Below are 14625 nucleotides of genomic sequence, written 5' to 3'. Positions count from 1 at the left end.
ATCAATAGACCGTTAAACGTCCGGGGACCCTGTGTGATCGCCACACCAGGTCTCTCAGGTCTTAGTGCAACACTCCAACCACCACACCACACAGACTCTGGGAAATCTGCCTTGCCCTTTAGGAAATTCCCTGTCCCAGTCCTTCTGTGGGCGAGGATGCTCTCCAGTTGTGGAAGCCAAAGCCTATGTGGGTGACTCAGGAAAGGGAGGAGGACGTTGGGGAATGTGGCAAGAATATGGTGGCGGTGGTTCTGCTCAGCGTCCGATATGGATGGATGGAGACCTGTCCCACAACATCTGAAGACTCGACAGGAAAGAAGGAGCAGCCACCCCCTCCATGACAGCTGTGAGCCAGAGCTCTGGAGCAGATGCATTCCAGATGAGCACCACTGTTGATTCATGTGCAGGGCGTGACCACGGCTTGCATTTCAGAGCAAGGCAGCTGACATGGACTCATCGACGTGAACCACCTAGATGCAGGATGCTGGCTGTTTTCTTTCCTTCTCTCTCTCTCTCTGCTTCCCTCCAGCCTTCTCCTAAGCACCTCTTAAGGGATCCCTTGCTTCCCTTCTGAGTCATAATCTGAAAGCCTAAATCCGTTTTCTTGGAAGGACATCTTATTGACTCCAGTCCATCATTTCCAAGTAAGTGTGCTAGGACAGAGCCCTCGAGGCATTTTATGCCATATCAGGGGCCCCCGTTTTAAAATATTGGGAACATAAGAAACAGCCTTATACTCAATCAGACCAGTGGTCCATCTAGTACAGTATTGTCTACACTGACTGGCAGCAGCTCTCCAGGATTTCAGGCAGCCCCACCTGAAGACTGAACCTGGGACCTTCTGTGGGTACCTCACTGTGCCGTGGGGCCCTTCCCCACATGAAGCCACTTCCCCCACTCTGGAATCTCCGGTTCCCCATTCTGCGGGCAACAGACTGGGCATAATGCTTGCAACTGGATTCCTTTTCTCTTTTGTACACCGCTGCTCACCAAGGGGTTGGGTGGAAGAGGTTTGTACCTCCCCAGGAATGGCTACCTCACCTACAGCTTGAAGATTCCTCGGTGTAGCGGTCTCTTGTCTTTCACCAATGTGGGGACAGACTGAGATTTAACAGGAAACCTGCCCATGGACGAATTTCTGACTATTGTGCAGCTGTAAAAAGAATCCCAACAGGAAAAACAACAATATAGGAAGCCAGGATTTAGAAGCTGCCCTAGATAAGGTCAGATCCTTCACTCACCTTGCTCAGAGACAGGTGTTTCCTTTCAATACTGGGCAGTATGTTTGAGGCTCTTTGTAAATAATAAGCAACATAGTTGTTATTATTTTTGGGAAGGAAAAGGGAACAGCAGGTCTCTCCATGCCCTCGCACAGGATAGCCTTGCCCAACCTGGTGCCCTCCAGATGTTGTTGGACTACAAGTCCCATCATCCCTGACTTTTGGCCCTGCTGAGCAGGGCTGATGGGAGTTGGAGTCCAGCCACACCTGGAGGGCCACACACACTTCCCATCCCTAATCTGGCCTTGACCGCCAGTGGCTCTCCACCAGAGATTGAGTGTGGGATCTTCTGCATTTTAAGTAAGTGTTCTTCCACTGAGCTACCCTGAAAACATTGCTGGGGTCTTTGGAAGATGTTTAAATAATTATACAACCTTCCGTACGCATCTGGAGGCAACTCTGTATTGGGAAGCTTTTAATCTGTGATGTTCTGATGTGTCTTTGTATATTCTGCTGGAAGCTGCCAATAATAATAATAATAATAATAATAATAATAATAATACCACCATGTTAAAACACTGGTCCCAGGTATAGGGAACCTATGGCCAACCAGAAGCTGAACTATAACTCCCATAATCCCTGGCCATTGGCCATCCTTGCTGAGGCTGATGGGAGTTGTAGTTCAACATCTGGAGAGCTAAAGGTTCCCTGCACCTGGTCTATGCTGCCTGCCTGTTAGTGGTTCTCCAGGGTTTCAGGCCTGGAGATACTAGGGTTGCATCTTCTACATGCAAAACAGATACCCTAGCACTGAGCTACAATCCTTCCCCATATATCCAAGATGAGGAACCTGCGGCCCTCCAAATGTTGCTGGATAACAAACCACAACCACCCAAAATAGTAGCAGCAGAAGCAAGAAGATAAAATAGCAAATACCCAGCTGGGCCAAAATAAAACCGTGCACTCAAAGCAGCTTTGACCAGTCACAAAAGCTTTCTGGAAAAAACCAAGGTTTCACATGGCAACCAGAGGTATACACAACAAATTGCCTTGGCAAAATACCCAGTTTATCTGGCCTAGTACTGTTGACACTGGCTGGCAACAGCTCAGAGAGGAGTCTCTTCCAGACGAACCTAAGAAATGCATGCAGTCTGTATGCAAAGCCTGTGTTCTGCTGCTGGGGTCAAATCTGTGTGCTTTAAAACTGCTGTCCAAGAATAAGGAACACAAGGGAGATGAATGGCAGGAAATTACCTTTTGCTGCATGCCACACCCTAGGTATCCCTTCTGTAGGAATTCTTTCCTAGGCTGTTGAGACTGGCACCCCAGGCCTCGGAGAAGGGAAATACCTGCTCCCTCCACCCAGTTCCTGTCCAATTGTGTAATGCTGTGACATGAGGAGAAAAGGAAATTCCTACCCAGTGGCGTTGGCTATGGGCTCTCAAGTATGAGCAAACTTATCTGTGGCTCCCCTTACTCAAGTAGTATAGCATCGGGCAACAGCACTTTTCCTGCAGATGACTTTGCATGGCCAATCAGCCCTGGGATAGCTCATTCGGTAGAGCACAAGACTCTTAATCTCAAGGTTGTGGGTTTGAGCCCTAGGTTGGGCAAAAAGACCCCTGCATTGCAGGGGGTTGAACTAGATGACACTACGCTACAATTCTGTGATTCTATGCATGAGCTCCTCTAATCTAGTGTAAGGTATATGCGTTACTGCTTCTGGCTTGCCAGCAAGCAAAGCCTTGCTTTGCCAATTCCCATCCATTCCCAAATAGTGACCTGCCTTCCAGCCTTGAATTATACATTCATGAGGGCAAACACTAATTGTGAGAAAGGCAGGAGAGTCCCAGTTCGAATTTCAACGACAGCAATGAACTCATGGGGTGGGCTTGCCCTGAAGCCAGTCTCTCTCTCTCTCAGTGTTAAGTTCTGGGTGAACATATCAGACGACACAGCGATTCTTCAAACAGCTCTTGTTTATTCAGAGGCCAGAACAGAACTGAACTGAAGGGCTCAGTCAGCCTGCTTATATAGAGCTCCAGTACCACGTTACTGTAACAGCTTTCTAAAACTATCCAATCACTGAACGTCACTTTCGATCCTTCATTTGCATAACTATCTACAGTATCCCCCTGCTGGCCCAGGGTGAGAACTTCAGTACATAACACTCACCATCTGCACTATGGGGACAAGAAAGTGACCCACCTCACAGGGTTGTTGTAAGGACTGAGATTGTACAAGGGAAGTGCTCTGAACAATCTAAAGCACTATATAAATAACTGCTAACAATGCAAGCCTATGCATATCTAGGCGGAAGCGAGTCCCATTTAGTTAAATGAGATTTACCCCCAGCAAAGCGTACATAGTATTGCAGCCACCGCCTTCTTATTTGCTTTCCTCACAAAAGTGACCTGAAACAACTAACAAAAATAGTATAAACGCTGTAACCAATTATGACAAACACAGCCAATAACAGCCTTTTGGAATATTCGTGACTAGTTTGCTCCCAGGTGGCCCATCTATGGACAAGGTGGGATTTTAGTTTATTTTTTAAAAACAACAACACCACACACACTGATTGTTTTATAATCAGCCAGTATAAGAAGCTTCTGTTCATCCGTAGCCACAGAATGCTTGCCTGGAGATAACAAGGGCTCATCACTTCCAGGAAATACTGGAGATCAGATCTGTTTTGATTTGATTTCTAGAGGGATGAAGTTCCACAGCTGGAGAGTCCTGAATGCAGGTGCCAGGTTAAGATGCTGCTATTTTTGCGGGCATTTTAACAGTAGTGTTGGGAGGCTGCTGCTATATTCTAAAGCACGGGAATCCATACTGCTGGGAGGGGAGAGTGCTCCTGCTTTTGGGCTTCAACACAGACATCTGGTTGGCCTCTGTAAAAGAACAGAATGTCACACTAGATGGGCCTGATGCAGCAGGCTCCTCTTAAATTCTTAATAAATATCTCTTCCACCTTCCCCACTGCTTTTTACTCTGTTTCCTAGCTCCTTTCCGGGGTTCCCGTTGCATCCAGGAGACCCAGACCTACCTTCTGCCCACAGTCCCAGCGTGAGCTCCGTGCCCAAGGGATTCACCTTGGTGAGCAGGTAAGCTCTCAGCAGCCCATCTCACTGGGCACCGCGAAGGCAGGACTCGGAATGCAAAGCCATGCTCCTGAACGTTGAGATGCTTGTCAGACGCGAAGCCAGGTGCGGACGCCGTTTGGGTTGACGTCAGCTGGCTGTGCCTGGCATTCGGAGAAAGGATTGGGGCACTGAATTATTGATGCACATCAATATCCCGAGTAATAGACTCCCTTCTCTCCCCAGCGCTCAGGTTTCACGGGCACCGCGGGACGCGATTTCCCCAGACTACAGCGCTCTAAAGCTTCGGATCTGGGTTTTTAAGCCACACATGAAAAACCCTGCTCTTAGGGCTCTTTGACAGGGGCAATAGCTAAAAATGCACCAAGGGCAAGCATATCTGCTTGCATGCTATCTATGAACCATGCCGCCTTCTCACAGTGCTTGGAAGGTTGCTATAAGCAGGACTTGGAAACAAATGGTGTGTGTGGGGGGGGGGGACTGCCCCAGTGAGGCCTGCAGCCCACTCTGTTAGGAGGATGAAGTCAGTGTCAAAGCTGCCAGCATCCTTATGGCCTCCTGAAGTTAATGAGCCCTGCTTCGCTTTCTGTTGCTGGTTCCCAAATTCCCTTTAACAACACACAGAGGTGGACGTGGAATCAATTGAGTGCTGGAAAAAGGCCTCTCATAATGCAGAGTTTCAGTTCAGGGCTAGTTTACAGAAATTTGCACAACAGTTTTGCCAGCCAACCTTCACACCCAATTGCAAGAGAAGAAATTGGGAGGTGGAGAAGGGGGTCTTGAGCTGCAGATCTTGAGAGCTATGAGAGGAAGGCTCCTTCCCCGCCCACCTCCCACTTGCAGCATAGATGAAACTAACCCCGTCAGATGGGCGGAGTACAACTAATGAAAATATTACAAAATTATTATTATTATTATTGCTGCCCGGAGAGGAGAGAATCTGTCAGTTGTGGTTCCTTTCAGTTTCCCAAGCTTCATTTGAGCTTCCCATATTTCCGCATGAGTTTGTGATCAAAAGATCCCATGGAAATCCCATTTCTCTTAATAGGCACATGTTTGTATGACATTTTTTCTGTCACTCACCAATTTTTTTACAAGTTTCTCCCTCCGATACAATGCATTGTTGTGTGTGCTGCATTTCGGGGCATGCTCTCCCCTAATTTGTACCCAGGGGCAAAAGTGTGTGGAGCAATGAATGTAATTTTTACTTTTGTACTGTGGGCGAGTTTTGTTCAGACAACCCTCTCTGTCAGGCAGGCAAGAGGCGTTCGCAGAAGACCACATCAAAGCCATACAAAAATTCCGCAAAGCAGGGGTGGTGAGGGGTATAGCCTGGGGAGAATGCCAAGGACTTAACAGAAACATGAGAGGCGGCATTTGTCTCCTGGACCCTTAGGGACTTCCACTGTTGACACTTCTCTCCACCACACGGTGCCCTGTATCTTCCAGGGATTCTTTAGCTGTGACACGCGTATTAGTAGGGGTTGTACTAGCTGATCCTCAGGATCCCTTCCGACTCTCTGATTCTATGAAGGATCTTGCAGCAATCAGGGTCAGCCCCTGCAGGCCCCAGCAGGGCTCTCACACCTTGCAAAATGGCTCGAGCGCCGGCTGTGTTAGAAAGCAGCCATTCATTATCTGGCCACCAGGGTCCGCTTTCGCAGTTCTGCTTTAGTTCTTGAAAAGTCTAGCAGGGAACAGCTGGGAGGGCTTGTGGGTCGCCGTGCCAGTTGTGGTGGGTTTGTTCTAGTGTCTCGACCAGGTGCGGTCCCGATCGCGTGCCCCAAGCACTGCAGTCGTGCAAAAACAGCCCGAGGCGCGGAGCCCCTCGCTGCCCCTTGGAGACGCTGGCTCGTAGGCGATGAGCCGCGGTGCCAAGTGGGTCACAAGCGCCGGCGCCGGCAGCTCCCTGAGCGATGCCCACAAGCGAGCACGCGGGCTGAATCCGGCCTGCGTCCTCAGCCTCGGCGTGCTCCACGTGGCTTCCTTCCTGGCTCAACGAGATCTCTTTCATGTTGCTCAATGCGCTGCGAGTTTGACTCCCGCCACGCGCACCGCTTGCGCATTTTATTCCTAGGGAGGAAACGCGAGGGGTTGCGTGAGATCAGCCGCCGCTTCCTCCTCGCTGGCGTCTCACCAGCGAGCCCGGGCTCTGCTTCCAAAAGGGGCCGGGCTGGCAGTCGCAGATCCGGCCCAGAAGGTCGAGGCCGGGCCCTTAATTGGCCTGAGGCGCCCTCTGCTGGACATCGCTCGGACGCTCAGCCACGCAGCTCATTTCCGCCAGCGGCCGGCCAGCTGGTGACTCTTCCCCAGGCGAGAACCGGGAAAACAACGCGCGTGGCCTGAGGCCTCTTCTGCAGGTACTCTTTATATTTATATCGCATACAGTTCCTCATATGTGTGTGTGTGAGAGAGAGGGGGACAGAACGTGCTTAGGCAAAGAAAAGTGATGGAAAAAACTTAGTCATTAGAAATATATTTCTTGATACATTTCTTTCCCACAGTTTATATACCAATTAACGCTTTAGCTTCTAAGTGGCATGCAGCAGAGTTAGTCAGATACAGTAAAGATAAGAGCTAACCCTAAAAGCAGAATATTTACTTTAAGTGCATTGCTGGAAATAGCACATGGGTAGGCAAATTAAGGCCTGGGGGCCGAATCCGGCCCAATCGCCTTCTAAATCTGGCCCACGGATGGTCTGGGAATCAGCGTGTTTTAACATGAGTAGAATGTGTGCTTTTATTTAAAATGCATCTCTGGGTTATTTGTGGGGCCTGCCTGGTGTTTCTACATGAGTAGAATGTGTGCTTTTTATTTAAAATGCATCTCTGGGTTGTTTGTGGGGCATAGGAATTCGTTCATTATCCCCCCCCCCCAAGGTCTGAGGGACAGTGGACCGGCCCTCTGCTGAGAAAGTTTGCTGACCCCTGATAATAGTAAAATATGCAGTTGGGAAGAGGCTGCTGCATATACTTTGTGGTTCTTATTTACCAGGGACAACAGTCCTGTTTTTTTGCGTTCCCATCCTCAAGTAAACCCTTTTGCCCTGAATTGTGTCTTTAGGGCTATACCTCATCAAAATGCTGTGAGTGCAAGTTGTTCGGCATTGCCATTCTCTGGCAGAATTCACCTTCCTCCCCTGGGCCTCCAGAGGGACAATCTCTGGGTTCAAAGGATGGACCTTTGGAACGCAGGAGGCAAATACAAAGGCCAAGTCAGGAGAACTTTCTGCGTGAGCAATCTGAACTGGCCATTTATTCATTCAGTTGCATTCTTACCCCACAGTTCTCCAAGGAACTGAAAGTGGTGAACGTGGTTCCTCCATTCTTCATTTAAACCCCACAACAACCCTGTGAGGTAGGTCAGGCTGAGAGGCAGCGACTGGCCCAAGGTCACCCAGCCAGCTTCATGGCCGAGTTGGGATTTGAACCCTGGTTTCCCAGGTCCTAGTTTGACACTCGGACCACTACACCACTCTGGTACCACCTTCTTTGCTGGAAAACCTCTGGTATAAAACAACTCTCTGCACATTGCGAAAGTGTATCAACCCCCTTTGGCCCGAACATGGAAGAAGGAGAAGGTTAAAGTTGTTTCTTTGAATGCCTTCATTGTCCCCCAAATCAGAAAGGCCAGAATATTACTAAGCCAAATGTGGCATTGCATCAACATGAAGCAAGCCGCTAAGGGAGTCTTCTCCAACATGGTGCCCTTCAGATTACAGTTCCCATCAACCCCAGCCACATGGCCAATGTGTACAAACATGGCATGCAGGAACCCCCAAATTCAATCCCTACTATCCTCAGGTAGGGCAAGTAGTTTCCCCCTTCATTTTATTGTATCATCTTTTGGAAAGCTGCTTTGAGGTTTTTTGTTTTTTTGCAATTAAGTGGCATGTAAATATTATGAAACAAATAAAAATAAAATGACCCTGATCCCAAGGAGCCACTGACAATATAGCCACTGATACGTAGACAATATTGAACTAGGCTGCAGGTGCCCTCCTGATATTGCTAGACTCCAACTCTCATCAGCCACAGCCAGCATGGCCAAAAATCAAGGATGATGGGAATTGTAGTCCAGCAACATCTGGAGGGCACCAGGTTGGTGAAGGCAGCCCTAGTGTGAGGACATGGGGAGTCTGCCTTCCATTTCCCCTCTTCCCCCAACCTTTTCCCTAAGATAACGATGGGGACCCATCAGATGTTGTTGGACTAAAACTCCTATCATCCATGACCATTGGGTGTGTCCCTGGGGCTGATGGGCGTTGGATTCCAGCAGGTTTCCCCTCCCTGCCGTGTAATCATTATCATAAATGTAACGTTTATGGTTTACAAAGAGCCTCAGACATACTGTGCAGTAATTATATCAGGCTCACAGTCTGAGAAGACAACACTGTGAGGAAAGGAGGAGGACAAGGACGTAAAGGGGAAGAAAAAAGATTATAGCAATTCATCATCTCAACATAAAAAAGGAGAAGGCGAGAAACCAGAGTGCAGGCTTCCCATTGATGAAGTTGTCTGTACTGGGCAGGAGCAGAAGGGTCAAGCACCTGTGTGCTTCACCCATTTGGGGGAGAGTGAGTGAGATTGTTCACATTCTGAGGCCAGACAGAAACATTCGTAGCCAGCTGCATCTGGGTTCCAGATTTCACTGGGAGAGGAAGTGCGTCACTGAATTTGTTAATGTGTGATTGCGACCACGTAGCAGTGCTCCACTGACCCACAGGTGCTTAACTGGATTCCTGGTATCCATACTCTCCATTGTAAAGAGATCACCACCACCGTCAGATTCTTTTTATTCCAGAATGGGTTTCTGATTGAACACCTGACTAAGCAAAGTGGGTGCACCTGGTGCCATGGCGGTCCTTATCACATCACAAGAGGGATGGGGGCCTGTGGGTCTCTAAACACAGCTGGACTCCAACCCCCATGAGTCCCAGCAGCCAGTATGGCCAATGGTCAGGGGTGGTGATCGGAGCTGTTGTCCAGCAACATCTGGCAGGTTCCTGATCTCTCAGCCCTGCACCACAAGGATCATAAACTAACCCTCCAAAAATCATAGAATTGTAGAGTTGGAAGGGACCACAAGGGTCCCCCTGCAATGGATGCAGGTTTAAAGCATCCATGACACATGGCCACCCAACCTCTGCTTAAAATCCCCCAAGGAATGAGAGTCCACAACCTCCCAAGGGAGTCCATTCCACTGTCAAACGGCTCTCACTGTCAGAATGTTCTTCTGGACTCCTTTCTTATAACTTGAAGCCATTGGTTCAGGTCCCAATCTCTGGAGGAAACGAGCTTGTTCCGTCTTCCATGGGACAGCCTTCTAGATATTTGAAGATGGCTATCATATCTCCCCTCAGTCTCCTCTTTTCCAGGCTAAACATGCCCAGCTCCTTCAACTGCTCCTCATAGGGCTTGGTTTCCTCTTCCTTCTTAGCTCTTCTGATGACCTTTCCTCACATTTGGTATCCTATGATGCACTTGGGACCCAAGCAGCAGCCTTCTTAGATACTCAAAAGCAGTGAAGGGTTTTCCAGCAGGTGTTTTAAGCTGGCCCTTCAATGCCCAGTTTAGCAGCCAGGATCTAGACTGGGCCAGGAAAAGAGTAACGCAGAAAAGGGAGATTTAGTCCAGATATTACTGGAGCGAAACCTCATTTCTTGAATGAATTGCAGAGGGCAGGCCTGACAAAAGACATCTGAGTTAGGAGGTGAAATATCACACAAGCACCCGGTAAATAAAATCAGCCGGATTAATTTCTTCTCTTCTCTTCTCCTGCCCCGGCCCGGCTCTCCCAACATGATGCTCAATTCATCATCAAGTGTACAGCGCACAATGATTTTCCACAGGAATTGAAGCACTTATGATAAAATGTTGCCAGCTCCAGCTACATTATTATAAAAACAACATCTAATTTATGGCATTGGAGTGCCAATGCATTTCTTCACTGTAAGTCACCCCTGCCTAGGATGGGCTATAAAAACCGTGAGGCACAATGGCTTTCCTCGCCGCTTGCGATATCGCAGTAATCAACCAGAAATATTTCCCACTGTGGAAATTAGCGCTGATTAAATTCCATAGCCCGATCTAATCACAGCAAAAGGTATTTTGACAAAACAGCACATTTTCGAGGTAGGAATTCAACAGTAGGCTCAACATTTAGGCAACAGAAAAATTTAGGCGGCCTCATATCATCAGTACTTAGGCATTTGCTTTGTCCTGCTGAAACGTGCCAGGAGTTTGAAAATGTATGTTACATTAAATGGCAGCTTTTTACTGTCTGTCAGGGTTCAACCCACTTTTCCAAGTTCCATCACTTAGACTGGAGGGTCTCCCATTCCAGCATACTATTGATACTTTTTATTGAGGCCCAGTAAATTGACCACCCAAAGCCAGACTTTTGCCTCTTAACAGTCATGATGTCATAGTAGGAGGATGCCGTAACGGTCGCTATAATAATGGAGACTAGATTCTCCATATCTACGTAGTTTTGATTCCATTAGGAGAAATGTCCCAATGGTAAAAAGGGCCATTTGACACTGGGGCAGGCTGTCTTGCCTTCACAGAGCCTGAATGCCCACCTATCAGCAGTGCTGTGGATTCCAGCACTGAAGGTTGGGACAGATGACTGCCAAAGACCCTTCCAACTCTAAAATCCAGTGATTCTGTCTCGTGGGTCTGTTTATTTTAATTAGTTTCAATTAAAAATGTTCTTCTGTTACAAAACAGACAAATAAGTGGATAAAAGTGCAGTGGGGAGAGAGATGGGGAGGTGTTGTTGTTTCATTCTGTTGCATAGTGTTAGTGTAGGGTTTGTATCAGCATCGTGTGGATTGGTCCTTTGTTTATGCTGGTTGCAGAAGTATGGCTTCTTTGCATGTGTATTTGAGGGGGTGGGTTGGTTGTTGGGTCAGATTAGCCCATACAGTCATACCTTGGGTTGAAGTAGCTTCAGGATGAATATTTTTGGCTTGCGCTCCACAGTGACCCAGAGCGCAACCCAAAACAATGGGGCGTGTTACTTCCGGGTTTTTTTGCTCGCGCTCAAAATGACGTCACGCGCATGCGCGGAAGCGGTGAAACGCGACCCGCGCATGCACAGACGAGCAGTCGCGTGTTATGTTCGCTTCAGGATGTGAGTGGGGCTCCATGCTAATTTGTTGGTTAACTTTTCTAGTATGGCAGTTTCCCATACATTTTGGTACCACTGGTCTACCGCATGTTCACTCCTGATATCGCGGGCCTGTTTTGAGGACATTATGGGATAAACCCCCTCCGTACTCCCCTGAGCTTTTTGAGATCATAATGCAATTGATAATAATGAGGGAATCAGATCCTGTGACTTTTCTCTCAGGTGGTCTCAGCCTGGAGAAGTACACCCAAAAGAGCAAGGGCTCATTAAAGAGACCCAAAAGAAACCAGTCGCAGCACTGATATCCGCATCCCAATTCCACCCGGCTGCATTTTAAGAGGGAATGAGAGAAAGAAAAATGTTTTGGATCCAATTCCCAGCTCCGTTGGCAGGTTGGGGGTGACACGTCGAGTACTTTTACCATTTTATGGCCAGGTTTTGGCAGGAAAGGAGCAGCTAAATTATACCCTTAGGGAAAACAGACAGATTTAACAGCCCATGGTTTCCTGGCGCCCGGCCCAGAGTGCCTTCCCTTAGCTCAGAGGGCATTGCTCTGTCTGCACCATGGCACCAGGCAAAGTAACAGGAGAGCTGGCAATGTCAGCCTGCAAGGTTTGACAGAAGAGACAATAGCACGTCGCTCATGCAGCAGCTTAGATAAGGCTCTGACAAGCCAGGAATATGGGTGTAATTTAGATCAGTGTTCCTGGAAACTGAGTGGTGCTGAAAAATAGTTTTGACATTTCCAAAGAGAGTTGAACAGACATAAGCACATCACTTAATAGATGAGAGTGTGAAAGGGCCAGAATAGCAGGTGGGAATGGGATATAGCAAAAGGCAATTTAGCAAGGACCTCTCTCCAATATTCTGGTTTGCTGCAAGCCAGCTTTTAATGTGGGGGAATAGGCAAGAATACAACACCCCTCCCCTCCTCATACACAGCCTGAAGTGGTGCACAGCTCTTGAGTTCACCCACTTCAGTCTATTATTTCATTCTGTGTAATGCTGGGAAGTGGAATCTGTGCCCACCCCATGTGTTTTTGGATTTCAGTGCCCATTATTCCTGACCCTTGGCCATGTTAACCAGGGCTGATGGGAACTGGAAGTGCAACATCACCTGGAGGAACAGAAGTTCCTCACCCAAAGTGTGAAGTATTGAAATGATTGTGGCAACACCAACATTGCCCTAGCCAGCTCTTAGGTTGGTTGACGGGTGTTGCTAAACCAGCTCTAAGAAAAACCAGATGAGATGGTGAGTCTATACCACAGTTCTGTCCTTTTCTTCCTCTGCAAAAGAGACTTCTATTTTTCTGCCTCATTTTCAGAACACTTTAGAATTTGTTTAGACTTTTGATAGCTTACCTTGCAGAACTGCAAAGGATGGCACCTTTTCCTTTCCTCTCTGCAGCCTCCCTGGCTGCCCACATTTCCTGATCTGAAAAGCAGCCTCAGAGGAGGAGATGCTGCAGAATGTCTTTCCCTGACCTTTAATGGAAGCACAGGCACCCAGGAGGGCTGCAGAGTGCAGAGAGATGGTTTGTAGAATGAAAGGGACCCTCATAAATGCTACACGGACACCTTGAAAGTAATCATGACAAAAACCCTGCAACCCACGATGGGAATTTCACAAGAAAATGATCTACCTTTGACCATTTTCAAATGCAGTTTCTTTTCTCATTCATTGATAAATAATGGTGTGGGGTGTGTGTGCAGGGGAAGAACAGGAGTAACTTTTTGAACTGCACTAATCTGGACTTCTAACTGCAGGTGGAGGTGGGAGCCTCACATGATTGGATGCCCCACTGTGTATCCACACACACAAACACTGATGGGATCCTGCGGTCATTTGACTAGATTTTACTGTGACACCCCCCCCTCCAATTCCTGTGTGGCCTTTTGTAAAACTAAACTAAAAAATCCAATAGTTTTTCTTCTCTGGGGTATATATACTACATGCCCTATGCACATATGTGATCACTTTTAGTTTATTGGTTTTCAATGAGTCACAAAACATTCTCTGCCACAGACAAACCTGAAATTGCAGAGCCATGCTCTTTACATGTGTGAAAAGTGTACCCATTTTGTAGAACATTTTAGACAATTGCAATGTGTTGTGTTGTGGATCTGCCTTTGAAAACAAACTGCAGCCGGTCCTGAAGAGGGCGGCAAAAACATTAACTGGGACTGGTATAAGACCATCTTTACACCTCTCCTTTGCAGGCTGCACTGGCTCCCTGCATTTGGATCCAATTTAAAGTGCTGGTTTCAGTCTTGAAAGCCTGAAATGGCTTGTGATCAAGTTACCCAACGGAGCGTCTTCTCCTGTGTGCACCTGCCCAAACCTAAAGATCTTTGGTGGCTCTTTTCTGAGTGGCTCTGCCAAATATAGGATAGGCAGGGCCTTTCTGGTAGTGGTACCCCTGCTAGGGAATGGTTTTTCCAGGGAGGTTTGCTTGCCATCATTTTCATGATCTTTTCTTGTTCTATATAGCACTCCCACGAGAAAAGAACATGAACAAGCCCAAAACTACAGGGGGATGCAAAGGTAAGTAACAACAGTATAAATAAGATTCTTTACAAAAAGCACCAGCATGGTGTCCAGATTTAATGCAATGGTAAAAGTTAGACAGTTCTATGCATTATTTGTAATAGTATATGTAATAAAACTCCAATGAATTGCAAAAATGTGTTCTGGGTTTTCCAATCCACTGGAGGCTTTCAGATTGTGAATCCCCCCCCCCCATATTGCCGCATTCCCTACATTCTTACTTTATTACCTTTTTGCACCAGGTGGAAGAACATTGAATTCATCCAGGCTTTTTAAAGAACTTACATGTTTCACAGCCTGGCTCTTTGTGTTTTAATTATGTTCATTTTTAGAATCAACCCATTACAGTGTCCATTATTTTATACTTCAGTGTTGTTCTTATAATCTGAACAGTTTAGAAACTTCTGCTATGGGTATCAATATAAATGAAATAAAGAAAGAAATCATGAGCCAGTCCTCTCATAGCAAGCAATTACTAGTTTTCATCTAGCATAGGCAGGTCCCCACATAAAGCAGGCTTGCATACAGGACTTGGAACTCAAACTGATGCTCACATATGTAATGGAAGTACAGCATATAATTTGCAGTTGCTTCCTTTTTTTTAAGCTGTGTTTG

At 47.2% G+C, this 14625-nt stretch overlaps 1 protein-coding gene and 1 long non-coding RNA gene across 7 annotated transcripts in view; one reads left to right on the top strand and one right to left on the bottom strand.

The window, feature by feature from the left end:
- Nucleotides 1–14625, top strand: part of LOC310746217 (uncharacterized protein) — a gene marked incomplete at its 3' end in the record, with an annotated part of 139276 nt that overhangs the window by 117827 nt on the left and 6824 nt on the right. For 5 of the 6 annotated variants that reach the window (XM_083580067.1, XM_083580064.1, XM_083580063.1 and 2 more), the window contains 2 exons: nucleotides 4229–4330; nucleotides 6405–6629. In XM_083580067.1, coding sequence (XP_083436193.1) covers nucleotides 4229–4330; nucleotides 6405–6629 — 327 coding nt within the window. Of the gene's footprint in view, nucleotides 1–4228; nucleotides 4331–6404; nucleotides 6688–13953; nucleotides 14008–14625 lie in introns of those variants that run through there. The other variant, XM_083580062.1, reaches the window with a different exon arrangement.
- On the bottom strand, nucleotides 2105–6409 carry LOC310746316. Its single transcript, XR_014540620.1, has 4 exons — nucleotides 5411–6409; nucleotides 4273–4470; nucleotides 3385–4117; nucleotides 2105–3128 (listed from the first exon to the last, which is right to left on the bottom strand). It is a non-coding gene; the product is annotated as an uncharacterized lncRNA (long non-coding RNA).

This window comes from Podarcis filfolensis (assembly GCF_964270895.1).
Source record: "Podarcis filfolensis genome assembly, chromosome: 12".
Lineage (NCBI taxonomy): Eukaryota > Metazoa > Chordata > Lepidosauria > Squamata > Lacertidae > Podarcis > Podarcis filfolensis.
The sequence above is the reverse complement of the archived record's forward strand: the minus strand, read 5'-3'. Positions and strand labels throughout refer to the sequence as shown.